The sequence below is a fragment of the Musa acuminata genome, chromosome BXJ1-7, assembly GCF_036884655.1.
Source record: "Musa acuminata AAA Group cultivar baxijiao chromosome BXJ1-7, Cavendish_Baxijiao_AAA, whole genome shotgun sequence".
Taxonomy (NCBI): domain Eukaryota; kingdom Viridiplantae; phylum Streptophyta; class Magnoliopsida; order Zingiberales; family Musaceae; genus Musa; species Musa acuminata.
Window position 1 is genome coordinate 35,595,596 of NC_088333.1, and position 16,128 is coordinate 35,611,723.

The window sequence follows — 16,128 nt, forward strand, 5'->3', positions numbered from 1 at the left end:
AGTTGTCTACAACAACAATAAACTCCTAACTTGAATAATAACCATCTAGAATGAAATGAAGGGAGTTTGATGCTCCAAGAAATTGATATTAGACATGGAGTTCTCGATACATTAAGGAAGGTTAGATGGTACTGATTAAGGAAAATTCTCATGATGTCCATCCTATTTAACTGAGGAAAAGAATAAAGAACATCCAATGGTATGTTCCTCCTAGTATCATGGATCTCACAAGCCAGCTTATCCAAATTCCAGCAGCCATAGCCCATAAACCACTGCTGAAGCCACTGCCACCGCTGCAGTCGTCGCCGTTGCCGCCAAAACATCTAGGGTGGACAATCTTCATCACTCTTCTTTGGAGCACGAAGCTGTCGTTTGTCGTCCCGTTACTAAACAGAACGCACCAAAAGTAGGGAGTGATGGGGATATAAAGAGGAATAACCTTTGTATATGAACAAATACTAGAAGACCATAATACGCAGCGGAATTAAATAGAAACACAATCAAACAGAACACCAAGATATACGTGGAAAATCTTTTCAATGTGAAGGGTAAAAACCATAGGGAAAACTAGAGATAATCCACTATGAGAATAATGAATATACAAATCTCAATCTCTTGCCCTAAACCCTAGCAACAACCACAAGAGAATAACTGGGATACAAGGATCACGTCACTGCCCACAATATCTAAAACCTCCCCAAGTAATCACAGCAAGAGTCTACTGTAGATTTGATCTAACCTGAGATAAGAACACTACTAGATGATTGAGAACAGTCTCTCTGCGTTGTCCTTGTCTTCTTCCCTTTCTTTCTTCCTTTTCTGCCTTGTTCTCCTTCTTCTCTTTGGAATCCCGTGGCTCTCAAGATATGCCTCGTTACTGCCTTTTTATAGCCTTTTTCTGCTTCTAAAACGCAGCCACCACACCCCCCCTAATCTAAATTAGGGTTAGGTTAAGAGGGGGTGTGGGCTGTGGGCTGCCCTAGCCCACATGGGCTGAATATGGGCTATCAGCCCAACAACCTCCCCCTTCAGCCCATAAGGGAGGCTGTCCCATGACTCCTCAATGTGAAGCCATGCCGACCAGCTGTCGGCATATCTCCTGTCTTTCTTTTGGTAAGGTCTTCGTCAACATGTCTGCTCCGTTATCATCTGTATGAATTTTCTGAAGCTGCAACTGCTTCTCTTCAAATACATTTCGAATCCAGTGGTATCTGACATCTATATGCTTTGATTTGGAATGAAACATTGGGTTCTTACACAAATGGATGGCACTCTGGTTGTCACAATGCACCACATAATTTTCCTGTTTCAACCCCAATTCTTGTAAGAATTCTTTCATCCATAACATTTCTTTGCATACCTCTGTAGCAGCAATATATTCTGCTTCTGTGGTAGAGAGAGCAATACACCTTTGCAACCTGGATTGCCATGACACAGCTCCCCCTGCAAAAGTAAGTACATAACCTGAAGTAGACTTTCTTGTATCTATATCTCTTGCCATATCTGCATCTGTGTAACCTGTCAACACATGTGGTCCACCTCCAAAGCTTAAACAAATCTTAGAGCTCCCTTTGAGATATCTAAGAATCCACTTCACTGCTGCCCAGTGCTCTTTGCCTGGATTTGCAAGAAATCTGCTAGTAACACCCACTGCATATGCGATGTCCGGCCTCGTACATACCATTGCATACATTAAACTTCCAACTGCTAAAGCATAAGGAACCTTTTACATTTTCTCCTTCTCCTCATCACTTGACAGACTCTGTTCTGAGCACAACTTGAAGTGACCTGCAAGAGGAGAACCAACTGGTTTTGCGTTGCTCATATTGAATCTTTCTAATACCTTCTCGATGTATTTCTCCTGTGACAACCAAATCTTCTTATTTTTTCTGTCACGGGAAATCTACATGCCTAGTATTTGTTTTGTTGGCCCCATGTCCTTCATTGCAAAAGACTCACTCAGTTCCTTCTTCAACCTGTCAATTTTAGACATATCTTTCCCAAGAATAAGCATGTCATCAACATAAAGTAAGATAATAATAAAACCCTCACCAAACCATTTGATGCACACACAATGATCTGATGTCGTTCTTTTATATCCATTTTCTATCATAAATGAATCAAACTTTCTGTACCACTATCTTGGAGCTTGCTTTAGCCCATACAAGCTCTTCTTCAACTCGCAGACAAAATTATCTTTACCTTTGACTTTGAAGCCTTCTGGTTGCTCCATATAAATTTCCTCCTCCAAATCACCATGAAGGAAAGCTGTCTTCACATCTAACTGCTCAACCTCCAAGTCCTGGCTAGCAACAATACCAAGATCAACACGAATAGAAGTCATTTTAACAACAGGAGAGAAAATCTCTTCAAAGTCAATACCTTTCTTTTGACCAAAGTCTTTCACAACCAATCTAGCTTTGTACTTTGGTTGAGAACAATATTCTTGAGTCTTCAACCTAAAAACCCACTTGTTCTTCAAGGCCTTCATTCCATTTGGTAGCAGCACCAAATTATAAGTGTGGTTCTTCTGAAGAGCATCAATCTCTTCCTGCATGGCAACTAACCACTTCTCTTTCTGCTCACTTTCAATTGCTTCATGGTAACTCTCTGGTTCACCTGCATCAGTAAGCATCACATAAACATCTGTAGAGTATCTTCTGGAAGGTTGACGTTGTCTAGAAGATCTTCTCAATTGAGGTTCTGTTGGAACTTGCTCTCCTACTTCTTCTTGCTCAACATGTCCTGCAGGTATATCAACATCAGGCTCTACACTATCTTCCTGCACATCTCCCCCATCACCATGATATATTGGAGGAATAACTGGGTCACAATCTTCTAATCCTTCTGCAGAAGTCTTGACATGTGTCTTCTTCTTCAAATCTTCAAAGGTTTGATCCTCAAAGAAGACTACATCTCTGCTTCTGAATACCTTCTGCTTTTCTGGATCCCAAAACCTGTAACCAAAATGATCATGTGAGTAACCAAGAAAAATACATTCTTTAGACTCATCACCATTATCTGATCTTATGCATTTCAATTTCCTTTCTGTCTCCCTTTCAACCCTGGCATGAAACTCTTTGAAGATATTAATAACCTGATCTTTGGTCTTCAAAGCATAGGCCCAAACTTTTCTGGAAAAATCATCTATAAAAGTGACAAAATAAAGTTCACCACTTATACCAAGAACATCAACAGATCCACCAAGAGTTTTTGTCCTCAAAGGACCACATACATCTGTATAAACACAGTCTAAGGCATGCATTCTTCTAGACAAAGCAGCACTAGCAAATGAAACTCTATGTTGTTTACCAGCCAAACAATCAATACAAGGGTTCAGATGTATACCTCTGAGATCTGGCAATACCTCTCTCTTGGAAAGAGCTTGCAGCCCCTTCTCACTCATGTGTCCCAATCGCCTATGCCACAACTCCATACTGAAGTCTTTCTCTGTAGCATTTAACTGCTCACCATAAGCTTTAGCCTGCAACCTGTACAAAGTATGACATTTCTTTCCACTAGCTATAACAAGGGAACCCTTACTGAGCTTCCATTGCCCTTTGTGAAATCTGCTTTCATAGTCTTCATCATCTAGTCTTCCAACTGAAATTAAATTCAGGCTCAAGTCAATCACATGCCTCACATCCTTAAGCACCAACTTGCAGCCAAGGTTGGTCTTTAAATGGATATCACCCATGCCAATGATGTCTGCTGTGCCATAGTTGCCCATCTTGACAACACCAAAGTTTCCAGACCTATATGTAGCAAAAAACTCCCTCCGTGATGTAGCATGATAAGAAGCACCTGTGTCAATCACCCACTCAAGATCCTGACACACACAAGAAAAAATATCATCAGAAGGAGACAAAATCAAATAATCACCATCCTGTACTATAACTGTAGTATTATCCTTTGACTCTGTAGACTCCACTTCTTTTCCCTTTTTCTTGTTCTTCTTAGGTTGCTTACATTGGTTCTTGTAATGTCCTTTCTCACCACAGTTATAGCAAACAATATCTTTTCTTGATCTTGACTTGCTCATATCCATATGTGAACTGCTTCTAGACTTTGACCTTCCTCTGTTCTCTGAGATAAGTGCCTGTGAATCATTCTGAGATGTTGCTGAACTCTTTCTTCTCAACTCCTTATTCAACAAACTGCTTGTTACTTGACTCATAGTGACAATGCCATCTGACGCAGAATTACTAAGGGAAACCACTAGTGTCTCCCAACTTTCTGGTAATGAACTGAGAAGTAACAATGCCTGCAACTCATTATCAAGAGACATTTTCATAGAGGATAACTGGTTAGTAATACTCTGCATTTCATTCAAATGCTCAGCAATAGAAGCACCCTCTCTATATTTTAGGTTCATAAGTTTTCTGATCAAAAAAAGTTTTGTTACCAGTTGTTTTTCTTTCATAGAGACTTTCCAATTTTTTCCAAAGAGAATATGCAGAAATTTCAGTAGAAACATGGTGAAAGACACTATCATCAAGCCACTGTCTAATAAACCCAATTGTTTTTCGATCTAACCTCTTACACTCATCATCTGTCATAGTTGTAGGTTTTGCACTATCCCCATACAAAGGTCCATACAAATCTTTGCAATGTAAGAGATCTTTCATTCTTGGTTTTCATATCATCCAATTATTTCCATTCAAACTAATCATGCGAGAAATATTACTGGTCTCCATGTTCAAATACAAAAATTAAATCACCAAAACCCCGCTCTGATACTAGTTGATGGGGATATAGAGAGGAATAACCTTTGTATATGAACAAATACTAGAAGATCATAATACATAGCGGAATTAAATAGAAACACAATCAAATAGAACACCAAGATATACGTGGAAAACCCCTTCAATGTGAAGGGTAAAAACCACGAGGCAAATTAGAGATAATCCACTATGAGAATAATGAATATACAAATCTCAATCTCTTGCCCTAAACCCTAGCAACAACCACAAGAGAATAACTGGGATACAAGGATCACGTCACTGCCCATAATATTTAAAACCTCCCCAAGTAATCACAGCAAGAGTGTACTGTAGATTTGATCTAACCTGAGATAAGAATACTACTAAATGATTAAGAACAGTCTCTCTGCGTTGTCCTTGTCTATTTCCCTTTCTTTCTCTTCCTTTTCTGTCTTATTCTCATTCTTCTCTTAATTAGGGTTAGGTTAAGAGGAGGTGTGGGCTGTAGGCTGCCCCAGCCCACATGGGCTGAATATGGGCTATCAGCCCAACAGGAAGCTCCACCATCAGTGCCACTCACAGCAACTCCTACTTTAACGTGGTTCTTGTCATACAGTATCTGCAGGCTCCTACCATTTTCAATCAAGATATCGAAGGCCTCTTCGGGAGAGACATAGGTGCTCTGGCAGGCAAGTAGCCGACCGGTGATCGGAGCAAGGGTTGGTGCCTCGACACCACAGAGGGGAGCAAATGTGTCGACAAAACTAGTGTCAGGTGGCTTCTTGTTGTCGCCAACCTCACCACACTGACCCTGGTAGGCTTTGATGAATTGCAAGGCTAAGCAACCAAGGCCTGCATTGTCAAATAGTGCATGCGATTTGTGGGATGTTCTGTCGCTGTTGATCACTGCCACAAGCTGGTCTTGCAGGATTATCTGTAAAAACAAGGAAATTTGGGGCAAGAAAGATGCTTATAGAGCTGTTCATGAGGAAAATTAGGGAGAAAACAAGTACAATATGAACAATTATGTGGAATGACAAAACTTAAAGAAGCTTCTTTCAATCATATTTCAGCTAATAGTATAAACAAACTGAGAAGCTGAGAGAATGGTTGCCTACTATTCAATGTTACAGTAAAGGGAAGGTAAACTCTAAGAGAAAATTGAGGCAGAAAGAAAATTAAAGGGAGAAGAGAGTGATGGAAAAAGGACAGGTAGGAAATATACTGGTTGTCATTATATAACTAGTATTTAGAAGTTAAGAGTGAAGAGCTAAACTCATCAATCCATGTAACAGTTTCTCTGGATCCTAATTCCACTACAAAATATGCACCAGATAATGATGACAACAATTAAATACCTTCTTGAACCTATCCTACTTTCCGGCAGATAATTATCATTTTTCATGATGGTTGACCCCTCTTCCCAAGATGATTAGAAGACTTTTGAGCCTTCTCAAGCTCCCTTTAAGTTTGCATTTGATGGCATGTAAGCCAATGCTCTAGCTTGGATGATCATGATTAATGAAGACAGTATGAGTTATCCTTTGCCACAATAATGACTAAAGAGTCATCAAGTATTAAGTGGCTAAGCCAATTTGAAGTACTTTGATTCTGAGATTGATAATTAATCTTCATATAATGCACAAGTTTGAATAAATTGTTATAATCCTAGAGCTTTTTTATCTATCTACTCGGCTTCTTACTAAGACTAATACTTGATCTTCTATTCTTATAAAAGCACTTTATTTTTATCGTGCACCTTCATCAAAATATAAGGACTCACTCCATAAATCATAATTTTTTATGATTAAACTATTTAATCCTATCCAACAAGCTTTATAATCATATTTTTCTTGCATTTGATCTATCGTCGAAAGAACCAAAATAAAGGTACAGATTCTTAAAGTTTTAATAATAATTCACTATGTTCTTATGAATTTTTAAAAATATTCTTATGAATATTCTAAAGGAGATAATTCATAACGGATTCAAGTCGTCTTTGAAGTCCCGATAATATTATATAGGGGGAAGTATTTCGGTAATTAATCTGAACTACCTTTTCGATTTCTGGGCGTCAGGATGTCCGAGTCTTTTTTTACTCTTTTTGAGGTTTACGTGGCATTAGCTCGACGGACAGTGGGTGACTGATTATATATTTTATATCACCTTATAATGTAATAATTTATTAAAATCCTAGTGATGCTTCGTTACTAAGAGAATCTAAATCGATTACGTTGCTGGAAATTACAAACAAAGATAAGTAAGCATCTGATTCAGCAGCAAAGCAACAACAAGAGAAAACAAGATGAACAAGAAAGTACAATATAGCCAAAATCCTCAAACCAATTAGCATCACCAAGCAATCTGCTTCACGTACAGAAACGTGAACATCGTCAAATGGCACGCAACTAAATGAAGGAAAGAAACACCATCATAGCAAAAAGAAAAAAAAAAGGAAAGAAACGCAAATAGGAGGACGGACTCCTGAATCAGACAATGCAGCACTGACTCCACAGATCCCAGCAGAAATGGAGCTCCCTTCCACAGTGAGGAAGAGCTCCTTACTGAGATCTAAGAAGAAGAGAGCGAGCGAAGATAGAGAGGAAGCACTTACTCTTACTGTCAGTGGCTGAAGTGAGAGACAAGAGGAGGAATAGGAAAGCAGCGAGAAGGCAGGCGGAGATCTCCATTGTCTGATCTTTGGATTTTTTTTTTTTTTTTTTCCTTTGGTTGTAGGTAAATGAAGTTAAATGACTTAAATGCATTATGATATTGCTGGAAGACTGGATTTTGTTTAATAGGGATAAATGAAGTTAATTATATATTATCTTTTGTAATTAATTATTTTTAGTATTTCGATCTTTATATTTTCAAAAATTACATTGAGATTATTTCTATACTCAATAAAGAGAGACATTTAATTTGTTAATTCAACAAAACCTTTCTCTTTCTTGATTTTAAATTTTATAAAATTATTTTTTAAATTCTGTATAAGCATCTCAATGTTTTAAAGTATAAGAATCTGTATTTAATATTTAAAAATATAGAGATCGAGATGTTAAAAGCGACTAATTACATAATATAATATATAATTAGTTCAGATAAATGATTAGTTTTACTAAATAAATTTTCGATAATTATTTTGAAGGAAGTCATACTTACTAAACGAACTTGAAAAATATTAGTGACTAAAAAAAGATATATTCAGTGAGACTCTCTCATTAATATAATATATTGAGAGAAAATCGACATACATAATTATATTTTTAAATATTTAAAGATATTATTGATGACTAAGATTTAAAAGTTTCATTCTTTTCTTTTTTGTTTTATTCTTCTTATATTATGTTTTTTAACTACTGGATAGAAAATTTGCCAAACTTGAGCAATTTTTCTTCTGATATATTTCAGCATCTCCTGGTTGGTGGTCCATTAGGTTTTCTCTCTCTCTCTCTCTCTCTCTCTCTCTCTCTCTCTCTCTCTGTGTTGAAGAGACTGACTAGTAAATAATCCAACCACACACTAACCTAACCTGTAATGGAACTGCTGCAATTGGGGCTTTCAGATGGGAGATATTGTTGTCGGGGCATCAGTGGTGATCACTGCCACTCTGATGACACTACTTTTGATTCCCAAAGATGTATCCGCAAAGATGAACAGAGAGCATGATATACTACTGACTAGAATTTTGGATTGTAGCCACTGCCGTTGTCAGAGTTGGCTACAGGCTAAAGCTGCAGATATCTCACACAAAATAGTCATGCCACATTCACAGAAAAAAGGATTTGATGGCTTCATCAATTATATTCCACTTTCCAGATATTACATATATTTTCTAAAGTTTTTAAGTTTTATTGACGAAAGAAAGAATTCAATCCCCATTCATTCATGTCCACGTTAGATACATATGGAGGAAAAGAATCCCTTCTTTTCGAGATAGTAGCCAACCTTTCTTCTTTTCGGAGTACATGTGTTGTTAGATATAAGATGAAAAGTATACTTAACAATATTCATAATTCTTCCAAGGAAAAAATAATTATTATCTTCCAATGATATCAATCATCATCTTAGAGCTCGATTCAACGTGGACACAAAAGTAAGATCAATAACAGTTACTCAACAATCTGCAACGTCATTTACCGATGCATCGTAGTAGAAGCGATATTACCTGTAGCTCATTAAAACACAGACAAAGATCTTATCCCGATTCTTAACCGACATGTCATGATTATTAATAAAATAAAAAGAAATCAAAGGCTTGATAAGAATGTTCAGTGCATCTGTCACATACCAACATCACCATCCTTTCAAATTTAATATAGACAAAACATCCAACACTAGCAGTTCATCAAACACCAGTTTGAAGAAATGGTAGCATAATAAAGGATTCTTGCTGATGGCTTCTACTGGTAAAGCCTGAAGATTGATTGTTTCATCCAGCAGAAGCCACCAAACACATGCTTCTCTGGGATGTAAACCATCACATATTATTGAATCACCTTTGATAACAAAGAAATTAAGCTACTTAGCAAAATTCAGAATTGCAAGAAACATCATTCCACGTTATTAAGCATTTCCGAGAAACTGGATTTCTTGATTTCAGCAGGTCAGTCAGTAGATGACATTTGCTTGCGACAGAATGTTGGATTTAACAATTTGTAAGCTGTTTTGAGTTAGTTCATGCAATTTACTTCCACTATCATTATGTTGCGCAATCTAGCAAATGCTTCGATCAGAAAAGGGCTCCCCGCTGCACCAAATGTCTAAAGCAGGTTTTCATAAACTAGTCTTGAAAACGTCTGATCTCATTTGCTCTTCCGATCCCCATTGTAATCATCAATCAGTTTCTCAACATCCTTCCAGAAGAGACCTTCAACAAGGACACCATCTTTGGTGAACCTGAAAGAGAGGCAGAAACAGGTGAATCATGAAGCTAAAATGCCAAACAAGCTCACAAACAAAGAGTTGGATCAGTTTTCTCAAAAACAAAATCCGACAAGACAACTTAAGAAAAGAACATTGGGTCCTCTGCCCACATCCGCAATTATTTCTTATCGAAGGGGCTAATGATACAATATTGGAAAAACCATATCCAAATCCATCTACAATAAGCAGATAAAATTTTGGTTATGCATGTGCAACTAAAGAATACCATCTCTGTAACAACGTTTAATCTGATGCGATAACAGTCAGATAAATAACAGATATGGCTTTGAATTGAGGATGTGGCTAACAAATAGTCAAAAAGTAACTGAAATCCACCGAACTTATTTCTCGAACGATCACACTTGTACAAATGCAAAAAGTAAAACAATTATAAAAAAAAGGCAATATTCATACATAGGAAATCAACAATATAATTTTTTTTATTTAAACACTAGAATACACCCGGATATTCAGATGTGGGTGGAATTAGAACTATATTCATTGTCTCATTTGTATATGACTATATGATACACATGTATTCATGTAAACCATTTACAACTGCACCAGGATACAAATTGGATTTGGATAAATAATTGTGTTATCCAATTTTGCTACTAAAAAGAACTCACTTGATTGATGACTACTATGTTCAATAAAAGTCAAATGATTGGTTGACAGAAGCTCAGGTAGGAATTTAATATGAAGGTGACAAAAAGCTGTGATAAGATTGTTTTATCACAGCAGTTATCTGCAGCAAATCTTAGAACAGATGCAACTATAACAATATCCATAATTGCCTTCATCATTATGGTTTTTTAAAAATATACTATATCCAGGAAAAACTATGCCAAGAATTCAGCAAGTTATTCTAAATCCTTGGTCATAAATCCCTTAATTTCCACGAAAAACATGTTACATCATCACAGAACGATAAATAAATTAAGCTAACATCAATTTTCAGTTTTGTTGCTGATTCAAATCTTAATTTATTGACGGCCCTCGGTCATTTCATTTAACACTCACATTTCAACATGAATCAAGAAATCACACTGAAAGAGATGTTTGTATCAAATAACAAAGATAGCACAAAAACAAAACTAACCATTTTGTGACGCTCTTTGTCAGAACAACTGGCTTATTAGCAGAAATGGACTTTGGATCTGCACTGGCTATTGTAAGAGTGTACATATCAGAGAACCTTGGCAACTTCGAAGACACAACCAATCCAGTACTATTGAAAGATCCCTGTTTCCATGATAAAAATTAGTATGAGCTCCAATATGTATCACGAGGGTGAAAATTATTTAGTTTGAATGCCTGAAACTCATCACCCCTAAAACAACCCAATAAGCTATATAATAATGTTTTTTTTTTTCAAATGAGAAGCAAAATGATTTACCACCTGACCACGATTACAATGACGCAAACAATTATCTCTCAACAACAAATAATTCTTGGCATACTCATTCTTTGAATGATTCTTTCTGTTAGGCACTATGACGTTAGTTCATCAAACACCTGACGAAGGTTGAGCCAACTTATAATTGACTCAAATTCTTTGAGAATTAAATGGTAAGACACCATCACTGTAGTTGCTTTTGTGTGTACCAATTATCAACAAATTAAAAGTTCAGTTTTCTGTTCTTAATTACTACAATCATCTGAACATCTTCCAAAATCAGTGATTTCATCATATTTTTCGATTTTAGATTATACTCCCTATTCTTGAAGACAAAAATGGAAGAACCAGTAAATTTTAGCAAAAGAAAAAAGAAAGATCATATTCAGACATAAAAACTACATAATCCAAAAGAAAAGTGATTACTAAAGCATGCTTCAAGATGTGATGGCTCTGCAGGCAGTATAAGCTGTGCCTCTAGTTGTCATGACAAGGATGAGAAAAGAAGAAAAAGGAACTGTCTCTAAATATCGTTATCATTACTGTTGCTGAGGAATTTCAGGAGAAGCGAAAGGGGATTAAAAAAAAATTTTGATCCACAACTAACTCACACAAAAATTAATGCCTAAGCAACTAAGAGGTAGCCCGGGACTTTTGTAGGAGATTAATAGATGTTTTATCCATTTTTGAGTTAGCTAATAGATAATTATTGTGAGAGTTTCTTTATTACCTTTTAAACATTAGAATCACAATGCACCTAAAGTCTTGTAAGTGACATTGACATTCAAAATGTACTTTCATGATAAATATCAGTTTGCAGAACCATCAGACACAAAATGTTTCCGACACATGTTCAATGTGTACATGTGTTAACATCTCCAACAAGGATATGATGACCATGATATTGTGCTCTTACTTCTTTGGAGACCACAGAGTCACCATTGGCATGAGCTGAATAAAAAAATTAGTGGTGAAAGAAGACACAATGAAAGTGCTACATAAGTTGAATAATTTATTAGAATTAACATATGAAGGCTCGTGCTATTGTTCAAAACTGGTGAGGTAACAGTAAATAGAGCTACTTGAAAGGAATAGATTCATAAAGCTGCCCAAAAATGGTTGGGATCTTAAGCTTCTTGTTAGTGTGATCATCGTAGATTGAGGCTCCTCCTCCTCCTCCTCCTCCTCACATTCCCATCTTTCTAGGCCTCATCCCTATCTTCCTTCTCTTAACCACCATCTTTTAACTTGTTTCAATTGGTCGTTTTCATTAGACAACCAACAAATTTCTTGCCATACAAGTACATGAAAGAAAAGAAACAGAAGTTGTGGCATATCATCTCTTCACATTAACACCAACATCTACAACACGACCATTATTAACAAGGTAAAAACATCGAAAATCACTACGCTGATTCAAGAAAAGGGAACTCACAGCCGGAGGATAAGTAAAAAGGATAGCGTTCTTCTCCTTTGTGTAGCTGATGAACTGCAACAGCCCGTTAAATACCACATACTTGCCCACGTCAAAGAGAAAACAATCTCATCAAAAGAACCAACCAAAAGTTCCAGCTTTTTTAGGGGGAAGCAAAAATAACAAAGATTCCAACTTTAAACAACAAAATGGAAAGGAGGATATAATCCGATGCAAACAATAAGGAAATCCCTGTTCTCGGGAAACTTCTTGGGGTAGAACTGCGCAAGGAGCGCGATGGCGATGATGATGGATCCGATCAGCAACCTCACGTTGCTCAACCTGGAGTCTTCCGCGTACCCCCGACTCTTGACGACCTGAATCCAAAGAAACTGATTCCATCTAAGAAACCCTAGAGACCGAGAGATCTCGGCAAACGAGAAATTCGAGAGATCGAGAGATCGAAAGAGGAAGCGAAACATGGGTCCGGATTTCGACCTCGGTGACGGATTCGTCGAGGAGATGCTTGATGGAGTGGTGATCGAGGAGGTTCGTCTTCTTGGGGTTCTTCGCCGCGCTGCTGCTCGCCATTTTCTGGTGATCTTTGTTCTCTCTCCGTTAGGGTTCGGCGCGGTGTTTGGGGTCTTGCGGTTTGGTTTTCTCTCAGTCAAAATACTGTGGTTTGCGGACTCGCCTCCAAGCGTTTCTACTGTGGTTTTATTTCCTCTCACGAATAAATAATGTACACGAGAATGTTATCTCCAATCTCAATAATATCGTTGACTACGTTGTGGTCAAAATGCTTTCGGCGCTTATTCAACAGATCCATAGTCAACCCCTTTCATCGATTTCTTTCTTGTCCTTCCGAAAACGCATAAGCACAATGAGGTTTTCGATGCTCTACATTCTATCCTGACATTTTAGGAAACATAGCTTGTTTTTAATATTAACTAATTATTTTTTTTATCATTTTCATGATTAATAATTTCTAGTTATATGATTCACATTTTCATATGTTTTAAGTGCTGATTAATTGAAAGGGCATCGAATCTCAAAATTCTTAAACAAGAAGTCTCACCATCAAAATAAAACATAAGTGACGAGGGTGATAATAGTCCTCCAAAAACCTATTGCCTAAGATGCTGTTAGTCCTCCAGAAAAAGTGACGATGTCGCAGTTGAGGCGATCGATGATGGATGTGGATTCATGGTTGTTGAATGATCGTTTGCTACAATTCTTGCAGTCTCCTTCATCCCCTTTAATCGTCCACGCATCTTTGGGGCTCACGAAGTCTTGTTCAGATAAATCCAAGCCAATCAACTGCAAAAAGAAAAGAAAGAACGATGCAAACTGCAAAAGCGAACTCAGGAACACAACGCAACACTGTGCACGTCAGAAATAGTACAAAGTGAAGGAGATTCTGAGAACATTATTCTTGGAAAACATGCAGAAAGAGAAAGAGGGGATTACTGCACGCTCCTATCACACGGGGAATAACAGGACGGAGATGTAGATGAGAGTAGAAACCAACAAACATTGATCGAAAAGAAGAAAAGAATGGATCTTTAAGGCAGATGAAATTATTTAGGATCTGGCTATGGACAATTGAAACATGACACAGATTTCAAATTTTGCCTCGTTGTTGCATACAAGACGTACCTGATCACCGAGCATCCGATTCCCGAGCGCGAGACTCAAAATTGGATTCTGAATGAACCGATTTCTAGCGGTGGCTCGGGGAAGATAAGAAAGAAACAACTTTTTCCATCCATGGGAGAGGAAAAACTTGGGTTTTGGGGAAGCCCCAATCCTAATCCCAAGGATCACGAAGAAGAAGAGGAAGCAGAGGAAGAGGAAGGCTCCTCCGCCATCAGCCGATCCCCGCGCTCCATTTTCCTCAACTGCTGTCTCTGGAAGACCAGGAATCCCCCCAGCACCACCTGGAGCGCCACGGCGACGGCGAGAAACGCCAGCCCAACCTTCTCCCCGAGATTGAGCCGGTCAAAATTTCCGTGCGGCGCCGGTGGCTGCTCCTGGTGGCCGTCATTGCTACTAGGCTGATGCGGCAGCTGGCGGGCGGTCGATGTCACATGATTCTGCAGCGTGGCGTAAGTGTGCGGCGACGGAGATGGGAATGACGACGGCGACGGGGATGGGCATGACGACGGCGACGGAGATGGGGATGGGGATGGGGATGACGACGGCGACGGGAAGGGGCCGAAGGAGGGGACATCGGCGGGGACGAGGTGGGGGGAAAGGAGCACGGTCAGGAGCACGGCGAGGATTAGAGATCGCGACTCCATGGAAGGTGGGTGGGGGGTGGAGAAGGGGTAGGGTCAGCGTTTCCGGCCGAAGGCGGGCGGCTCCGCCTCATTCCGGTGGTTGCGGAACCACATATACTTTGGAGGGAGAGAGAAGGATGGCGGATGGAGAAGTGGTTGCGGTTCTGGAAAATCGAAAATGTTTTCTTTTTCTTCTTCTTCTTCTTCCTCCTCCTTTTTCTTTTAGTTCCTTGCCATCATCCGCTTTGTTTGGTGAGGGCGGAGGCTCAAAGAAGGAAAAGAAAAGAAAATAATATTTTTGTGGATTACGCGCTCTCCATTATGGTCCCACGTTCCTCCATTGTGGCCCACAACAGGCGGTTTGGATAATAAGAAAAAGTTAGGCATGAAAATGTGTAGTTTTTTATTATTTATAAAGAAAATAAGTGAGGTTTATAATCAATTATCAAAAGTCTTTATTAATTATGCTAGATAATACTTTTCGATATATCGGATGTTTGAAGCTGTCTGGTACCAACCATAACAGCTTTATCCCATGGTTAACTACTAACGTTGGAAACCTCGGAAGAAGGAAACTTGGCTCGGCTTGAATTGAGTCTAAAGAATAGTTGCCGTTGAGGAGAGACCATTATATCTCTCTTTCCGAGCCTCTACTTCTTTCTAGTTAGTAATATAATTCTAATTAACATAGGGCTAATAATTAACACTACGATTTCTATACTTCAAAATTTTATATTAAGATACATATAATTTTAAAAATAAAATAAATAATATTATTTATTCTAATATCAGTTAGTTGTATAGATAAAAAATAAAACATGTGACATCGTATATTAGATCAATACAAAAATGATAGTTAAAAAGATAAAATTAACATTATTTTTAGTTTCAAGTGAAATTATATTTTTGCTAATAAAATTATTAGAAAAAAATAAAGGTTAAAATTATTTTTTTGACTATTATTTTTTATCAATCCAGCACATAATATTACATATTATATTTTTCATTAATATAATTAATGGTGTTAGGATAAATAATAATTTTTTTATTTTTTCATAATTATAAGGATCTTAATATAAATTTTTTAAGTATAAAAATTACGATGATAATAGGATCTATATACAGGAGATAATAATATATAATTAATCCACATGGAATCTCTAGAAAGCTTTGTAAATCCTGTAAAATGTTTGCTAAACATTCAGAAATTCATCTAAGGAATTTGAAACAATTGATTCGAATAATTTTACTGTTTATGATATGATTTTACTATTTTACTAAAACCTTTGTTGATCATGATATCAAGTCTCTCAGTAAGTACACTACGTGAGATAACTATTAGGTTGGTCATAATAATCTGAATATAGCATATATGATCCTTGAAATATTTAAATATCGTCACTT

At 37.6% G+C, this 16,128-nt stretch overlaps 2 protein-coding genes and 1 pseudogene across 2 annotated transcripts; all 3 read right to left on the reverse strand.

The window, feature by feature from the left end:
- Positions 1–166: 166 nt before the first annotated feature.
- On the reverse strand, positions 167–7,393 carry LOC135679716 (uncharacterized; annotated as a pseudogene).
- A 1,883-nt stretch (positions 7,394–9,276) lies between these two features.
- Positions 9,277–13,148, reverse strand: LOC135679134 (signal peptidase complex subunit 2-like). The gene is made up of 5 exons (XM_065192568.1): positions 12,941–13,148; positions 12,668–12,819; positions 12,464–12,545; positions 10,732–10,874; positions 9,277–9,602 (listed from the first exon to the last, which is right to left on the reverse strand). The coding sequence occupies exons 1-5, from the start codon at positions 13,031–13,033 to the stop codon at positions 9,509–9,511; spliced, it is 564 nt and encodes a 187-aa protein (XP_065048640.1). The 5' UTR covers positions 13,034–13,148; the 3' UTR covers positions 9,277–9,508.
- A 345-nt stretch (positions 13,149–13,493) lies between these two features.
- On the reverse strand, positions 13,494–14,973 carry LOC135679135 (uncharacterized). Its single transcript, XM_065192569.1, has 2 exons — positions 14,102–14,973; positions 13,494–13,762 (listed from the first exon to the last, which is right to left on the reverse strand). Exon 1 carries the CDS (start codon positions 14,743–14,745, stop codon positions 14,266–14,268), a length of 480 nt encoding a protein of 159 aa, XP_065048641.1. The 5' UTR covers positions 14,746–14,973; the 3' UTR covers positions 13,494–13,762; positions 14,102–14,265.
- Positions 14,974–16,128: the final 1,155 nt, after the last annotated feature.

Coding starts and splice junctions, on each gene's coding strand:
- LOC135679134 (XM_065192568.1), bottom strand. CDS start 13,033: ATGGCGAGCAGCAGCGCGGCGAAGAACCCCAAGAAGACGAACCTCCTC. Junction 12,546..12,667: donor CTTATTGTTTGCATCGGATT/ATATCCTCCTTT, acceptor TGACGTGGGCAA/GTATGTGGTATTTAACGGGC. Junction 10,875..12,463: donor TTTTTACTTATCCTCCGGCT/GTGAGTTCCCTT, acceptor TCATGGAAACAG/GGATCTTTCAATAGTACTGG.
- LOC135679135 (XM_065192569.1), bottom strand. CDS start 14,745: ATGGAGTCGCGATCTCTAATCCTCGCCGTGCTCCTGACCGTGCTCCTT.